We start from the raw sequence: 17,182 nt of genomic DNA, 5'->3' as shown, positions 1-17,182 counted from the left end.
AAATAGCATAAAGGTCGATAGTTTACCCCAATCTTCCGGAACATTCTCAGAAACCAAAATTTTATTAAAAAAATTATTTAAAAAAAGGATCCAATTTTGCGGAAGAGTCTTGAAAAAGTTAAAATTTATCCCGTCGGATCCAGGGGCCTTTCCATTTTTACATTTCTTGAGACATACCATTATCTCCTCAACAGTAATACATTGATCAAGTTCAGGGACAGTTTGGGACAAAACACACAAACTAGTCGGCGAAACGCTAGCCAGTGGGGGGAAACAATCCCGAAGATAGGAATGCCAGGTATCGACGTCAATGTCAGAGCGAGAATTAACATGTGGACGAGACGCATTAATGACTCTCCAAAACTGCTCAGAGGATTTACAATTATTAATAATTTTTAAACGATCTAAACCAAATTTTCTTTTTTTAGATTTTAAGAGATTTAAATGAGAGATCTTAATTTTAAAATAGTTTTCACGCTCGAGTACCGCGAATTTCTTTTCCTTACATAATTTAAGTGCGAGCGTTACATTTTTCTTGGAATGCTTGCATTCCAGATCATACCAAGGTTTCTTTTTCAAAATATTATTAGAGGTGGTAGCAACAGACATACCCAGATTCAAAGCTACATCCCAAATCGTAGAGACAAACGTTGAGTTTAAAACATCGATATCGCCATACACATTACCCACCTCCTCTCTGAAGGCCATAGTAGATACAAATAAATTCGCCTTATTGGTATCAAAGATAAGTTTAACAGGGCGCGAATTGACATATTCACGGCTAGGTAATAAAATATTTAGCATTACAGGAAAATGGTCAGAAGAAGTAGCCAAGTGAAGTACGTTAAGATCTAAAATAAGGGGGAGGGCAGAGGATGAGCACCAAATCAGATCAATAACACTAGCACCCCTTGAGTTTAAAAAAGTAAAATTAGCCGGAACGTCCCCAAAACAACGACCGTTCAATGGGACAAGTTCGTTAGATTCAAGGTGGTTAGCAATCAGTTTACCTTTCGAATTTAAAATTTGATCATGCGAAGTCCTCGTGTGAAATACATTATTAATATTATAAAAAATATTCTGATCCAACTGGTTCAAGTCCGCTACCCTACCATTGAAATCCCCTCCTACAATTAACGGAATATCAGTGTGCGACGAAGTTATATTAAAAACGTTAGTATTAAAATTATCAAAAAAATTATCTAAATTTTCGTCAGGAGCTATATAAATCAAACACAGAAAAAAACAAACATCATTTAAACGAGAATTAACTTTAACAAAAATTTGGTTATGAACAATAGAAAGCATTGAAACAGAGTACAAATTCGGGTTGTATGCAATAAGTAGACCTCCCTTCGCTCTACCATGTTTATACGACCTTGTCGCAGGAGCTTGAATGTATTTAAAGCCATCACCAAACATCGAACTGGACACGATCGATTCACACCACGTTTCACAAAGACATATAATATCTTGCGTATTAAACCGATCTCGAATTTCCACAACATTGTTGAGACCGTGCACATTCCAGAAGAAAATGTTGCTCTCACCACCTCTCCTAACATTCAAAGGCAAACCCTTGTAGAGTGGTTGCTATTCCTGGCTGTCCAATTTCTGCTTTTTAGAAACCGTGAGACGAGAAGAATGTCTCCCGCCGATGGTGGGAGACAGATAGCTGTCCATCGGATGTGAACCCGTCCCGTCGAATTTATTTTTGGTGGAACCAAAGGGACGTCCTTTCTTAGGTTTCACAATTTCAAAATTTTCCTGGGGATTGGCCCCGCCTTGCGTAACGCCCTTCGGAACTTCACGTTGTGTCAAGGCAACTTGATTAGCAGGAGAAGGGTTTTCAAGAGTCACAATTCGATTATTAGAAATCTTCGCGTTAATTCCAGATTCACGCAACTCTTTAACTTTAACCAACAGCTGGCGACGATGTTCCCTCTCTTCTTTTGTGCGATCGTTCGTAACAATAAGATTCTTATCTCTCAACTCCTTAGCTTTCGAAAAGACCAATCTGACCCAACGCACGGAAATGAATTTGACCAATATGGGACGATTGCCCTTAACTTTTCCCAGGCGAAAGATATCATCAACTGCTAAGTCCGGGATGCTGAGTCCCACATCCACAAATAATCCACCCACCGGCACCGTTTGAAATAAGTTGTCATTGACGGTGTCAGAATCCTCCAAATTGAGAAGAATGATATTCTTACTTCGTTGAGAATTAGAAAAACGTGCCGCATTATTTTCAATAGCAGACAAGCGTTTATCGTGCTCCTCAAGTCTGGTGACATTCGTCTCCAAAATACTGTTTGTAGTCCGTATCTCTTTCTTAAGTTCAGAGTGAGAGGCCGATAGATCACTAAGCTTTTAAAAAAATTGATTCCACCTCTCCTCGTCCGTGTTTACAGACATACTAATGAGTGAACAATAAGACGAAAATTGAAACAACTGACGATTTAAAATTTCACACCAGAATGCCGAAAAAAGTAATGGCCCAGGCGAGAAAAAAGACTGCAAAAAGGTCTATTTTGCACACAAAAAAGATCACTGCATACAGGCGAAGCCAGACTGCGGTGGGACACAATTAAGAACAAAGATTATGCAAAGTTAAAAGCACAAAAACGAATGATTACACCAGTCCAAGGGAACACAAATCAAAAAATGACAAAAGTCAATAAAAATGAAATAAAAGTCAACACAAACAAATCGTTACACAAATGAATGCGTGAATCCCGTGTATAAAAATAAAAAAACAAATTATAAACTTTAAAATAAGATTATAGAAGTAACCGAAAATATCGGAGCACGAGAAAAGACGACCGCTCTCAATGACAGTTCGAGCGAAACTCATCTATCTATTATTATTATTATTATTATTATTATTAATATTATTATTAATAATAATAATATTAATACTTCTTAAATATTATTTTTGTATTTTTTACAGATATTTCCGTCCAACATTTCCTGAAAATTTCATTTACATTTTTGCGACGAACATTTCCTGAAAATTTCATTTAAATTTTTACTCAATTTTCGCGACGAACATTTCCTGAAAATTTCATTGAAACTTTTACTCAATTTTTGCGACAAACATTTCATAAAAATTTCATTTAAATTTTTACTCAATTTTCGCGACCAACATTTCCTGATAATTTCATTTAAATTTTTAGTCAACTTTTACGCCAAATATATATTTTAGTGGGACATTTAAATCTTTATGCAATTTTCATAAACTTTTCAATTAAATATTCCCAAGATTTCAAGGAAATCTTTACGAAATTTTTAGTAAAGATTGGCTGCTGTGGGGGCGAACTATATCTGGTGTTTTCTAACCTTTAAATTTGTGTGTTGAATTCATCATATGATCTTATCTTTTTAATTTAAAATATTTTGATACTTTGTCTGTCTATTGAAATGTCAACAACTAGTTCTGAAAAGTGTGCTGGATGTAGTAAGGAGCCGTCTTCTGCATCTAGCTCTTCAGTAAATATGGAATCGATCAAAAAAATGTTTATGGAGTCAATGAAAGCTATTAATGATTTAAAATGAACTATAACCGAGCAATTTCAGGAAGTAAAATTCAAAACTCGACAATACAGCTGATAGATTAAAAAGTACAGGTTAATGACCTAACTGAACGTATGGCTGTGGTTGAGGAAAAATTGGAATTAAATGATACACGTAAGATTGTACCCTACTGAAAATCCCTGTACAAGATCTTGTACAATTTCCTGTACAGGAACAGCAACTGAACTTGTAGAAGTTCTGACCAGTTCCTGTACAGGAAAATGCATACGAATTTGGAACAAGTTCATGTGTGAGATGTTGTACAAGATCTGGTGCAAGATCTTGTACAAGAAAGATACTTGTACAAGAAAATGTACATGTTCTTGCACATGTTAATTCGTGTTTTTCTTTACTAAAAATTAAAAACTTCAAAGGCTGCGCAATAGTTTTTAGCATGCATGAGTTACGAATCTTAGTGGTTAAAAATTATCAAAATCTCAAATTTTATTAAAAAAAAAAAAATTTACGACTATACATGTGCAAGAACATGAACGTGTTCATGTACAAGTACTTATACATGAAATTGTACAAGATCATGTACATTTTCTTGTACAAGTATCTTTCTTGTACAAGATCTTGCACCAGATCTTGTACAACATCTCACACATGAACTTGTTCCAAATTCGTATGCATTTTCCTGTACAGGAACTGGTCAGAACTTGTACAAGTTCAGTTGCTGATCCTGTACAGGAAATTGTACAAGATCTTATACAGGGATTTTCAGTAGGGTATTGAGGAAATTAACCAGCTTAATGAAAGAAAACGTAACCTTCTAATATTTGGTTTACCAGAGAATGAGAATACTAATCTATCCACAAGTGATGTTGTCTCTATCACATTAAATAAGTTTGTTCCGTCCAACGATCTTGAAAATACACGTTCATTCAGAATTGGTAATGTGCAGGTTCAAAATCAAAGGCCTCGTCCCATTAAGATTATATGTGCAACGGAGGAGAAGGCACAAGCGATATTAAAAATTTTTGTATCTGCAAAAAGAGACACGACTCATTCGATAAACCTAAAGAAAGTATGGATTTCAACCGACAAAACGAAGTTACAACAGGAGGAAGTGAAGGCTGTAAAGGAAAAATTGGTAATGAGACGTCAAAAAGGGGAAGAAGATTTAGCCTTGTTGTTTTGGAAGGGGATTCCAACCATTATTAAAAGAGCTCCACGACGTAAAATTAGATGTGTGTGTTGCAAGAAGTGTCCCCTCTCCACGTATTATCCCATTTGCTCAGATCTACTATCAAAACGTCAGGGGCGTACGTACTAAGATTTATGAACTACGTCAAGGAATTTCTTTACATAATTACAGTATTTTTTCGATTAGGGAAATCTGGTTTACTTCGAATATTAGATCTGAGGAGCTTGGTTTTCATAATTATCTTGTTTATCGTTTTGATAGAGTCTTTACTTCTAGTATGAGTTCTCGAGGTGGTAGAGTATTTTTAGCTGCCAAGCGTAATTTAAATAGTTCTCACATTGAAACTGGCTTTGTTGCAGTCAAACATATTTTTATTAAAATAAAATTAAATAACTTGTTTTATTTTAGGATGTTTTCACATTCCACCTAACTCATTGCTTATTGTATTTTCTGAAATGTGTAATATTTTGGAAGATATTCATAACAAGTATCCTTTATCTACGCTATGTATTCTTGGTGATTTCAATTTACCATTCATTGTTTGGAATTTTGATAATAATGATAATTTATCTTGCGCACTTATTCCACACTTACCTAATCAGCAATTTTCAATTGCTTCTTTAATAACTGATACAATTGATTTTCTAGGTTTATCCCAAATTAACAATCACTTTAATTCAAATGGCACTCTCTTGGATCTAGTTTTTCTGTAAACCTGATAATTTTTAATTTAATTTATCACAAGACTCTATTTTACCAATAGATAGTTACCATCCACCTCTCATTGTAGATTTTAATATAGATGTAAATAATAATAATAATTCTGTTAATATAAGTGATAATATTGAGTATGATTTTAAGAATGCCAATATTGCAGAAATTGTATCTTTTATGAATTCTATTGATTGGAAATCTGTTCTGAACGTGGATGATATTGATGAGTATGTAAATATTTTTTACAATTACTTATATGCTGCTTTTGAAAATTTTGTACCTTTAAAATTGAATGTTATCATCATCATTTTCTGTTTGGTATACGAAAGAGTTGAAACAATTGGTTTATGATAAAAAATAGCACATATTAAATATAAAAGATCTGTAAGTGAAAATGATTATTTATCTTTTTCTAAATTGAAATCAGACTGCAAATCATTGTCTAATATTTGTTATAAGAATTATATTTCCATCACTGAAAATTCAATAATTGATAATCCAAAATATTTTTGGAAATTTGTTAACTCAACTCAGCTTCTCTTCTTCGCTCATGTGGGTACTCTCGTATTAAACCTTTATATATCTTATTTAATAAATCACTAAAATGTGAAGTGTTTCCCTATGAGTGGAGAAAGGGTATAATAATCCCAGTTTATAAAAGCTATAGTAAGAATAACGTCAAAAACTATAGACCTATAACATTACTTACAAGTAAACGTACGGAAGTGATAATCTCCGATTTTAATGAAACTTGGTATAAATGTAGCACTCGGAAAAATAAGAGACCCGTATATTTTTATATCTGCCATGATCCACTTTAAAGGGTAGAAATCACCCCTTGAAGTTATAGGGGTGTAATGTCATAATTAGAGGCTGTGGTCAAACTATTACAGATAGCTAAACAGTGAATACCGCAATGAAAACATTAGAAATAAATATAATTTTCCAAAGAAAAATATTTAAAAAATTAAATTGTTTAAACAAACACTTGAGTACAACAAAAATCTTATAATCTAATAACACTATTCAATTCTACTGAAAAAATACAACGAAACTGTGTTTTGCAAAATTTTTTGTTATTTCAATTTACATAAAAAAATAATCAATTTTATAACAAATAAGAACTTTGCTTCGACAGTACGAAAACTGTCTGCGGCGTCATGAAATGAAAACCCCGAGATAAAAAAGTTTCATAAAAAGAGATGATTATCCACACAAAAATAAAAACATACTTAATTGTTTTATCAATTATTGTTTGAACAAATACTTGAGTACAACAAAAATCTTAAAATATAATAACGCCATTCAATTCTACGGAAAAATACAACGAAAGTGTATTCAATTGCTTATAACTAATTAACAATTAATCTATTTACCCATTAATGCTTATGGACAGAGTGAAGCAAATATCGAAAAAACAACTGTTGGGATCCTAGCATGAGACCTAGCAATGCATTTTCACGTAAAAATAAAAAAAAATTGTTTATAACAATTTGTCATAAACAAATAAAGAAATTTTGAATTTTTCAAAAAAATGACGTCATTTGTTTCCACGTGAAAAATTAATACGAGAACATGTATGACATATTTTTTTAACTTATATTGTTGTAAAAATGTTATAAACAAATATAATGAACTTATACTTGTCCTGCCCATGGGCAGAGAGAAGTAGATATCAACAAAACAATGAATGGGATCCTAGCATGAGACCTGGCAATAAACTTTTACGTTTAAAATAATTTGAAAAAAAAATTATTTATAACAATTTGTTATGAACAACTTAACAAATTTTTAAAAAAGTATCAACGCTGTTCAATATTCATAAACAAAGAAAGAAATTATAACTTCAAAAAAAAATTAATCTTACATTTCGATTTTACGTTAAAAATACTACGAAAAAATATAACATTTAATATTTACAATTTTGTGCGGTCGTCAAACGATTAACAATTATTATGCCCCTGTTTTAACTTCCTCAATCAAATTGTTTAAAAACAAATTTTTCCAATAAGTTTTAATCTCAATAAATATTATTATGGTTTTTCCATTGCCGATGCGAAGTTCTTATTAGTTATTATGTGGATAATCATCTCTTTTTATGAAACGCTTTCATCTCGTGGTTTTTATTTCACGACACCGTAGATAGTTATCGTTTTGTCGAAGCGAAGTTCTTATTAGTTATAAAAATGTTTATTTAATTTTTTTTATGTAAAATAAAATGACAAGAAATTTTGCAAGAAACATTTTCGTAGTAATTTTTTCCATATAATCGAATGGCGTTATTAGATTTTAAGATTTTTGTCGATCTCAAGTAATTGTTTAAACAACAATTGTTTAAACAATTGAATTTTGTAAATATTTTTTAATGGAAAATTATCTTCATTTCTAATGTTTTCATTGCGGAATTCACTGTTTAGCTATCTGTAATAGTTTGACCACAGCCTCTAATTATGACATTACACCCCTATAACTTCAAGGGGTGATTTCTACCCTTTAAAGTGGATCATGTCAAGATATAAAAATATACGGGTCTCTTATTTTTCCAAGTACTACATTCATACCAAGTTTCATTAAAATCGGAGATTATCACTTAAAGATATCATACCAATGATCTTTGAAAACATAGTATACGATTCGTTATATTACGCGGTCAGTAATATTCTTATTGAAGAACAGCATGGGTTTGTTCAAGGACGGTCTACTATAACTAATCTTGCTATTTTTACAAATTTTGTAACTCCTACCCGCAGTGTGCACGTTATGTAACTGTTCTAGAACAAAAAGTGTAACTTGTTCTAGAACAAGTGTTACAATTTTGTTACAGAACAGTTTTGGAACTGTGTTACAGAACTGTTCTGTAACTTTGCACACTGGGTAACGTTGAAAAGGGCCAACAGACCGATTTAACTTACGCTGACTTTTCGAAGACTTTTGATAAGGTCGATCATTGCTTACTCCTAAACAAGCTGAAAGCCATGGGTGTGTCTGACAAATTGATTTCTTTTTTAAAGTTATCTGTTTAATAGATATCAAATGGTAAGAATTGGTGAAGAACACTCTGTACCGTTTTTAGCCACCTCTGGTGAACCCCAAGGATCGCAATTGGGACCACTCTTATTTATTCTTTATATGAATAGCATAAAATTAGTTTTCAAGTTTTCATCATTTTTATTATATGCTGACAATTTGAAAATCTACAAATTAATTAATTCAAACAATCCTTGTCTTGATTCATCACAGTTGCAATCAGATTTAGATAGACTTAATGAATGGTGTAATTTAAATGAATATTAATAAAAGTTGTGTTATATCTTTTTCCAACATAATCACCTATTTATATTGCAATACTCTTGGACATGATGAGTTACCTAGAGTAACCCAGATGCAGGACTTGGGAGTAATTTTATGCAACAACCTATCTTTCAACGATCACATTGCAGGGATAATTTCTAAAGTACTAAAATCATTGGGATTTGTCATGAGGTGTGCATAAATTTTTCACAATATGAATACACTTAAAATTTTATATTTTTCTCTTATTAGACCCACATTGCAGTACGCCTCTCTAATTTGGGTACCTTTCTATAAAATCAATAAAGTTAGAATTGAACGAGTGCAAAACAGATTCTTGCGTTTTGCAGCAAGACAACTTCCTTTACCTTTTGACAGATACACTCATGACTACAGTAACTTGCGAGTCCTTTTAAATATTCCTTTGATGACATCTAGATTTTTGTTTGCTGATTTAATTTGTTTATATAAACTCTTAAACAGTTTAATAAATTGCCCAACCTTATTAGCAATGATTAACTTCAATGATCCAACTAGAGTATCTAGAAATTATTCAGTGTTTTCTGAATCATTTCATAGAACAAATTATGGATATCATTCAATGATTAATAGAATTTGTAGGGAAGCTAATCGACTTTTGAATGAGATTGATTTTTTTGATAATAATATTGCAAGATTCACCACGTTGCTACGAAGACATGTACTTGATCTTAATTAGTCATACAGCTATTCTAGTTAATTAACTAATTTATTAATACAAGTTATTGAAATAACTTTAGATTTAAGAATACTTGTGTATGAAAGGGCATGTCCTGTTAATAAATAAATGAAATTAAATTAATAAAAAGGGATGTCGCACAGAACGGAAATTTGGGATATACCTGGGCTATCTCAGGGAAATCGCGGGATGAAAATGGGATATCCCATGTTGTGAGGGAAGGGTGTTTAATTCCTTTATGATTTTTTATTACATTTTTTATTGCCCTTTTTGGTTGAGAAACGCGTAAAGGAATTTTTTTTATTTTTTGCAACATTCTGAAGCTTTTTTTGATGAGAAATTCCTAAAGGAAATTTTTCATTTATATTAGTGAAATAAACACAATCGAAATTTTTTTATTTAATAAAATATATTAATTATTTTATTAATTTATATTATAATTAAAAATAATTTTTTCAACACTGCAAAATGCAGAGAACTATTACTGAAGTAAATAGGTATAATATAGTTGTGTATAACGACGTGAACGCACCGTTGCATTGCGTTGATTGCGCGGTAGCATCGCCTACATTAATAATATGTCTCTCAAAAAATTATTTTTGTCCCACTTTTATATTGACGTTGAATATTGGAAAAAACTTCAGCTTTCGAATGAAAATAAAATAAATTTTTTTTAATTTACCCGAAGGGGTGAAAATCGGAAAATAAGGGTTGATTTTAAAAAAAGGGGTAAAAAATTTTTTTCTTAAATTTCGTGTACATTATTGAAAAGAACGTGGGAAATGCTTTAAAATCCACTATACACAAATTAAAATCCAATGACTTTTGTCATAGTTATGCGGATTTGAAAATTACAATGTTACCAAAAACGTAAAAACTTCAACCCCCTATACTTTCTACAATTTTTTTTAATGAGTTAATATTTTAGTGATTTATTACTTTCATATAGGACAACAATTTACCAAAGTATCAACCCAATCCCAGAATTTTCACTTTTTGGGCTGAGGCGATTGAAGAAGTATCCCACATATTAACCTTTATTTTTAAATATTATTGTTTTAATAAAAATATTATATGAAAAGTAATTAGAAACTACATTGTATTATAATAATTGAGGAGCTGGATCGAAGAACCGACGCTTTGCTCGGACCAGACGCGCTAATGCCACCAGTCGGGTAGCAGTGTGTGGATCACAGGCGCTCACTGCTACCCTACTGGTATAAGCGCGTCCGGTCCGAGCGAAGCGTAGGTTCTTCGATCCAGCTCCTCAATTTAATTCTACAAAATGAGTGTCACCTGTGTTTTTACAGAAGTATAATTTATGAATTTGAATCACTGTTAACAAGAACATAATAAAAGACATATTATTAATGCTTGGAGGTTCAATATAACATTTTTTCATAGAATCAGTAATTCCAGCCCACTCCAATCTCACACTAAGTTCCAATAAAAGATCACGCTTTTGTTTGCTAACATAATCTGATTTAGCTTCAGTATTCTTTCTTTGAATTTCTCCAAGAATTGCTCTAAAATTATAAATAAAAAAAGTAGTAAGTTATAAGAAATAGTGATGTCGACTTAACGTATTTTTTTATGTTTGAATGATTTTAAAAATTCATTTTAACATTTTTTTAAAGCATTTCATATTAAAAGATGGGGTTGGGTCTCGGATTTTTCTTAAAATTCGGTAAATTCTCTACTGAAAAATACTATATAAGATCTTACATGGGATCCCAGTGATGGGTTGTGACGCGTCACACGAAGTTTTGTACGTATAATACGTTTTCGACGTAATATACGTATAAAATGTATAAAACCATGTAGAAAACCACTGACATTTTGACATCTATATATGATCCTCTGATTTTTGCCATAACGAATTTTTCTTATCATTCTATTTAAATTAAAGTCTTAAAATAAAATATAAATGGTCAGAAAAAGCCGATCTTCGGATGTGTTTTTTAAAACGCGATTACAGATTTGACACAAAGCAACATTCTTCCCATCTTCCTTCCTTGAAATAAATTCTAATTGCTCCCAAGAATTGTGCTTGGGCCTTCCACCTCTAGTCATAATACTTGTCATTTAAGAGATTTGTTATTGTTTATAAAGTTTTTATTTAAAAATTGTTTATTTTGGGAGATACCAAACGACTAGACTGACAATATAATACTTAGAATATAGGTTATGTTATTATGCACGTGGCCCGGTGTTCACTCTTATCTGTGAAACCAACTTAGAAATAAAACCGATATAAAAATATTTCAATAATTAAAAATTTTGTTTTATAATTGTTAAAATAATTAATAATTACCTAAATTTTGTTTATATTAACAACTTTCTCTTTCAATAGTGTAAAGTAATGAATGATGTATTTTAATGAAGAATTTAAAATTGCCGCTCTTAAATCACGTGATCAAATGTAATATACATCGTGTAGAAAACTTGGCATGTAATATACGTAGTATTATACACTTAGAAAACCACGTATTATACGTACCCATCACTGTGGGATCCTATAAGTGTTGCCGCGATAATGGCGAGAGGAGACGAGAGAACTTTAGCTCGAGACGAAACGAGACAGAATTTTTTTAAATATCGTGAAATCGATACGAGACGAGAAATCTCGTCGAGAATTAAAAAAAAGATTTTATTCTGAAAATAAACGTATGGCTACTATAGAACATGGTAGATATACAGTAACTATTAAATTCTAAAATTCTTCATATTTTATTTAATAAACTTTTTAACCAAAATATAATAAATATATATGGGGCGTTCCATGCCAAATCAACCTATCGTCGACTTTGACCTCTTCAATTTCGCTTAATTTTTTTAACGTTTACTACTCTCCAAAAAAGAGCTTTATGATTTTTTTAAAATTTTTTCATCAAGCCGTTTACGAGATATGAGTTTTTCAAAATTGAACAATTTTAATGATGTTTTATTTTTGAATGTTCATAACTTCCTTAAAAATGCGTGATATAAATTATGTATTACAATCTACAAGTTTTGTCTAAAAGTTTTTTTTGCATATTCTACCCAATAAACGAAAAAAAGCAAAAAATCAAAATTGTGAGTATTGTCACTAAGATTTTTGTAATCAGCCTCGCAGCGCATTAAAATACATAAAAGTATGAAGTATAAAACAAAATCGGAGATATTTTTAAAAAAAATTTTTTTAATTCCGAAAATATTGAAAAAATTGTTTTTCCACGACCGGACTAGGCTTAAAATTTTTGTAAAAGGAAATAGTTTTTTTGAAAAATGTCGTAGGATACAAACCCCTGGCGGATTTGATTTACCTAAATTCGACCCAGCTGGGGCGAATCTAAGTCGAATTTAGGTAATTATCAGAAAAAAGCTTTAAATTGATGAAAATTTATAAAAATTAGTATTGTGAGGTTAAATGAACATTTATAGAGTTAATTTTTGTAAGAATTTTAATTATTAACGTGATAAATAATAAATAATCACTTGATATGTGCAAGTGGTAACTGTAGATTTTAACTCGTTGTCAGTTTTCATAATATTTTCAAAAAATTAGTGTAAAATGTGTGAAAAAATAATTTATATTTAATAGAAATTGCAAATTTTATTAAATTATTTTATTATTTATCGAGCACAGTTTAAAATAATTGCAATTTAATTTAAAAAAAAAAAGTTTTCTTAAAAGTGATAAGAATTCTACTATACCGACAGCAAGAGGATATTTTCAGGTAAGTAAAGTTATTCTAGCGTGTAGTTTTGTTGTGACTAAAAGATGTCGCATTAGTTTCTATAGTGATCAGACAGGAACATCGAATCTCATGAATCTTCATGAATATTTGATCATGAGATTCGATGATGCGACATCTTTTAGTCACAACAAAACTACACGCTACAATAACTTTACTTACCTGAAAATATCCTCTTGCTGTCGGTATAGTAGAGTTCTTATCACTTTTAAGAAAACTTTTTTTTTTTAAATTAAATTGCAATTATTTTAAACTGTGCTCGATAAATAATAAAATAATTTAATAAAATTTGCAATTTCTATTAAATATAAATTATTTTTTCACACATTTTACACTAATTTTTTGAAAATATTATGAAAACTGACAACGAGTTAAAATCTACAGTTACCACTTGCACATATCAAGTGATTATTTATTATTTATCACGTTAATAATTAAAATTCTTACAAAAATTAACTCTATAAATGTTCATTTAACCTCACAATACTAATTTTTATAAATTTTCATCAATTTAAAGCTTTTTTCTGATAATTACCTAAATTCGACTTAGATTCGCCCCAGCTGGGTCGAATTTAGGTAAATCAAATCCGCCAGGGACAGTTCTAAAAAAATTTTAATTTTATAATTTTTTGCATGAAATTTTTGAAAAAAACTTTTAAAATTGATGCATTTTTAAGGAAGTTATGAACACACTATTTTGAGTAAGAATTCATGTGGGAATTTGCATTTGTGTTTCTCCATAGGAATTCATGTGGATTCTTATATAATTTCTTCCTTTTTTTATCAATTTCCCATGTCCGTTTCTTTATAATTACCCACATAAATGTATTAATGTAGAAAACCATATGGGATTTCATGTGGATTTTTACATATGAAATCACATGCAATTAAACATAAGAAGTCATGTGGGATTTCATGTAGATTCTGAAATATCAACATAAGATTTTACATGGATTTATATAAGGGAAACAATGTAGGATTTCATATTGGAATTTTCAGGTGGCAGACGGCAGTTTATAAACCCTATTGAAAAAAAACACGTATAATTGTACGTATAATAATACGTATTATTATACGTATAATTATACGTATTATTATATGTATAATTATACGTATAATTATACGTATAATAAGACATACGAATTTGAAACAAGAATTATACGTATAATTATACGTATAATAATACGTATAATTAATTATACGTATAATAATACGTATAATAATACGTATAATTATACGTATTATTATACGTATAATTATAATTCTATTAAAAATAGAATAATATAATAGAATAATTAGTAACAAAATTGCGCTGGAAATTTTTAGAAATTTTAAAATGCAAATTAAATTTCACGAAAAAAAATATCGTCGAATGTCAATTCAAGCAGTCACCCATCCAAGTACTAACCGCGTCCAACGTTGCTTAACTTCCGTGATCTGATGAGAACTTGTTCCTTCGCCTTGGTGTTTCCGCTGTCTTGTCTTGATTAATAACTTTGTCGTATAAGTATCACTAAAAGTGAGGTGCGGTACAATACTTATACGACAAAGTTATTAATCAAGACAAGACAGCGGAAACACCAAGGCGAAAGAACAAGTTCTCATCAGATCACGGAAGTTAAGCAACGTTGGACGCGGTTAGTACTTGGATGGGTGACTGCTTGAATTGACATTCGACGATATTTTTTTTCGTGAAATTTAATTTGCATTTTAAAATTTCTAAAAATTTCCAGCGCAATTTTGTTACTAATTATTCTATTCTATTATTCTATTTTTAATAGAATTATAATTATACGTATAATAATACGTATAATTATACGTATTATTATACGTATAATTAATTATACGTATTATTATACGTATTATTATACGTATAATTATACGTATAATTCTTGTTTCAAATTCGTATGTCTTATTATACGTATAATTGTACGTATAATAATACGTATAATTATACGTATAATAATACGTATAATTATGCGTATAATTATACGTATAATTATACGTATAATAATACGTATAATTATACGTATTATTATACGTACAATTATACGTGTTTTTTTTCAATAGGGAAAATTTAAAATTATTTAATTAAAAATCAAATAATATTACTGCAATTTATCTGAAAAGAAAAAAATTGTGCTTTGCAATACACTTTCTGAGTTAGAGTTTCAGCTTTTATAGTATTTAAGACTGACGTCAACTGTAAGAGAAAAAATTGTCACCATCTGGCGGCATAAGTGAGGAACTATGATACTTTATATCTATATTAAAATTTCCCATATAATTACCTAGTTGATATCTAATGTGGACAACTAAAACAGTGAAGTCCACTCATAAAAACTCATATGTATTCCTGTATGGTGTAAGAATCAAAAATTTTTGGGTCATAATTGAATTGAAATGAAACCACAATAAAAATTAAATAAGTTCAAGATTATATACAAAAATCTCAAATAATAGTTAATAAATTTAGTTTAAATCAAACATTTCATATTTATCAAAATAAAATAAAAGGAAAATAGTCTCAAATATCGATATTCAATACAGATAAAAACTAAACTGGGAACCTTGCGCGCCGGCGTTCCGTCGTCTGTTATAAAGTGGCGCGAAACTAATTTAAATTTAAATATATAAAAAAATAGTTAAGTTAGCAATTAAAATTATAGTAAATATTAATATTTCGTGAGTTTGAAACATTGTTAAAGAAACAAAAAATAGAAGAATTCGCAAAATTAATAAATGAAATAAAATTAAATGTCATACGAATTTTAAATAAATAAACTCATAGAAAATAAATAAATACGCAAAGTATTGCTGTTGGTTGGTGAATATGATGTCATCATTGATCCTCTATTTTTATCGCTCCTTTATTGGTACATTTTTCTCTAGTCATTTAAATTAAATTTTAAAATTTCATATTTTGACTTTTGCAAAACAAATTGTTTATAATAATAACACTGATGTTCAAAAAATTATTTAACTATAAAAATTGTGTTCAGCATAAAAAAATACATAAGGAACACTTATCTACGTCCTTTGAAATATAAAATGTTTCAAGAAATCTATTTTAATTAGTACACAGAAAATTAAAAGGCATTAAAATAAACTGCAACGCTTATTATTTTAATCCAATTTTGCTTATTTTACTATCAAAATGGATTAAAATAAGCAAAATTGGATTAAAATAATAAGCGTTGCAGCTTATTTTAATGCCTTTTAATTTTCTGTGTAGTAAAACTTTAAACGCGTTTTTCTCGAAAAGTTGATTTTTGTCGAAAGCACCGTTTTCGCAGACCCAGTCACATATAAAAATGTAAGAAATTTTTTTTTATTATTTAAAATACATTTTTAATACAAATTAATTCTATTCAAACTTCATTTTTATGGTAATTTTTATGTTAAAAACTAACGACTTCTTATAAATATTATTATTTAACTATTTCCGCCTTTTAAGGGTAAAGAAACTTTGTTTATTATTTCCAAATAAATAAATAAATAAATAAAAAAAGTACATTATAAATAATATTAAAACATTTTGTATGGATAAATTTGAGATGTCAAAAAACCTTAGGTCGATACAATTTTAAAAATTATGAAAAAAAACAGTTTGAAAATACAAAAGGTACCCGGGTACCTCGTCAGTCCTATGAAGGTTAAAAGTTCTAAACAAATTTTATTTTTTAAACAAATTGTTTGAAAACGAATATTTTTTTTAAATTAATTTTTATCTATAAGTTTAAGATCTTCTGCATAAAAAACATTCCTAACATTTTTTCTATTTTTATTTATTTTTTTTTATGAAATGACGTTTTCTTAAAAAAACATTTTTAACGTTAATAAAGATTAAAAAATAATACAATGTCTATTTATTTTAATTTGTACCTCTTTTACGTACATTGAAAAAACATGATTTTCATGCTCAAAATTTAAGCATTTCTTTTATTTATAAACATTTTCAGTATTTTTCCTTAAACTACCACTCTTAAGCTCTTAAGC

At 29.6% G+C, this 17,182-nt stretch overlaps 1 protein-coding gene across 2 annotated transcripts in view; it reads right to left on the bottom strand.

The window, feature by feature from the left end:
- Window positions 1-17,182, bottom strand: part of LOC127278525 (WASH complex subunit 5) — a 290,329-nt gene that overhangs the window by 8,130 nt on the left and 265,017 nt on the right. For both annotated transcript variants that reach the window (XM_051300266.1, XM_051300265.1), the window contains one exon: window positions 10,743-10,972. In XM_051300266.1, coding sequence (XP_051156223.1) covers window positions 10,743-10,972 — 230 coding nt within the window. The remainder of the gene's footprint in view (window positions 1-10,742; window positions 10,973-17,182) is intronic.

Source organism: Leptopilina boulardi, unplaced genomic scaffold (assembly GCF_019393585.1).
Source record: "Leptopilina boulardi isolate dan_hultmark-lab unplaced genomic scaffold, ZJU_Lbou_2.1 LbouV2_204, whole genome shotgun sequence".
NCBI lineage: Eukaryota > Metazoa > Arthropoda > Insecta > Hymenoptera > Figitidae > Leptopilina > Leptopilina boulardi.
The sequence above is the reverse complement of the archived record's forward strand: the minus strand, read 5'-3'. Positions and strand labels throughout refer to the sequence as shown.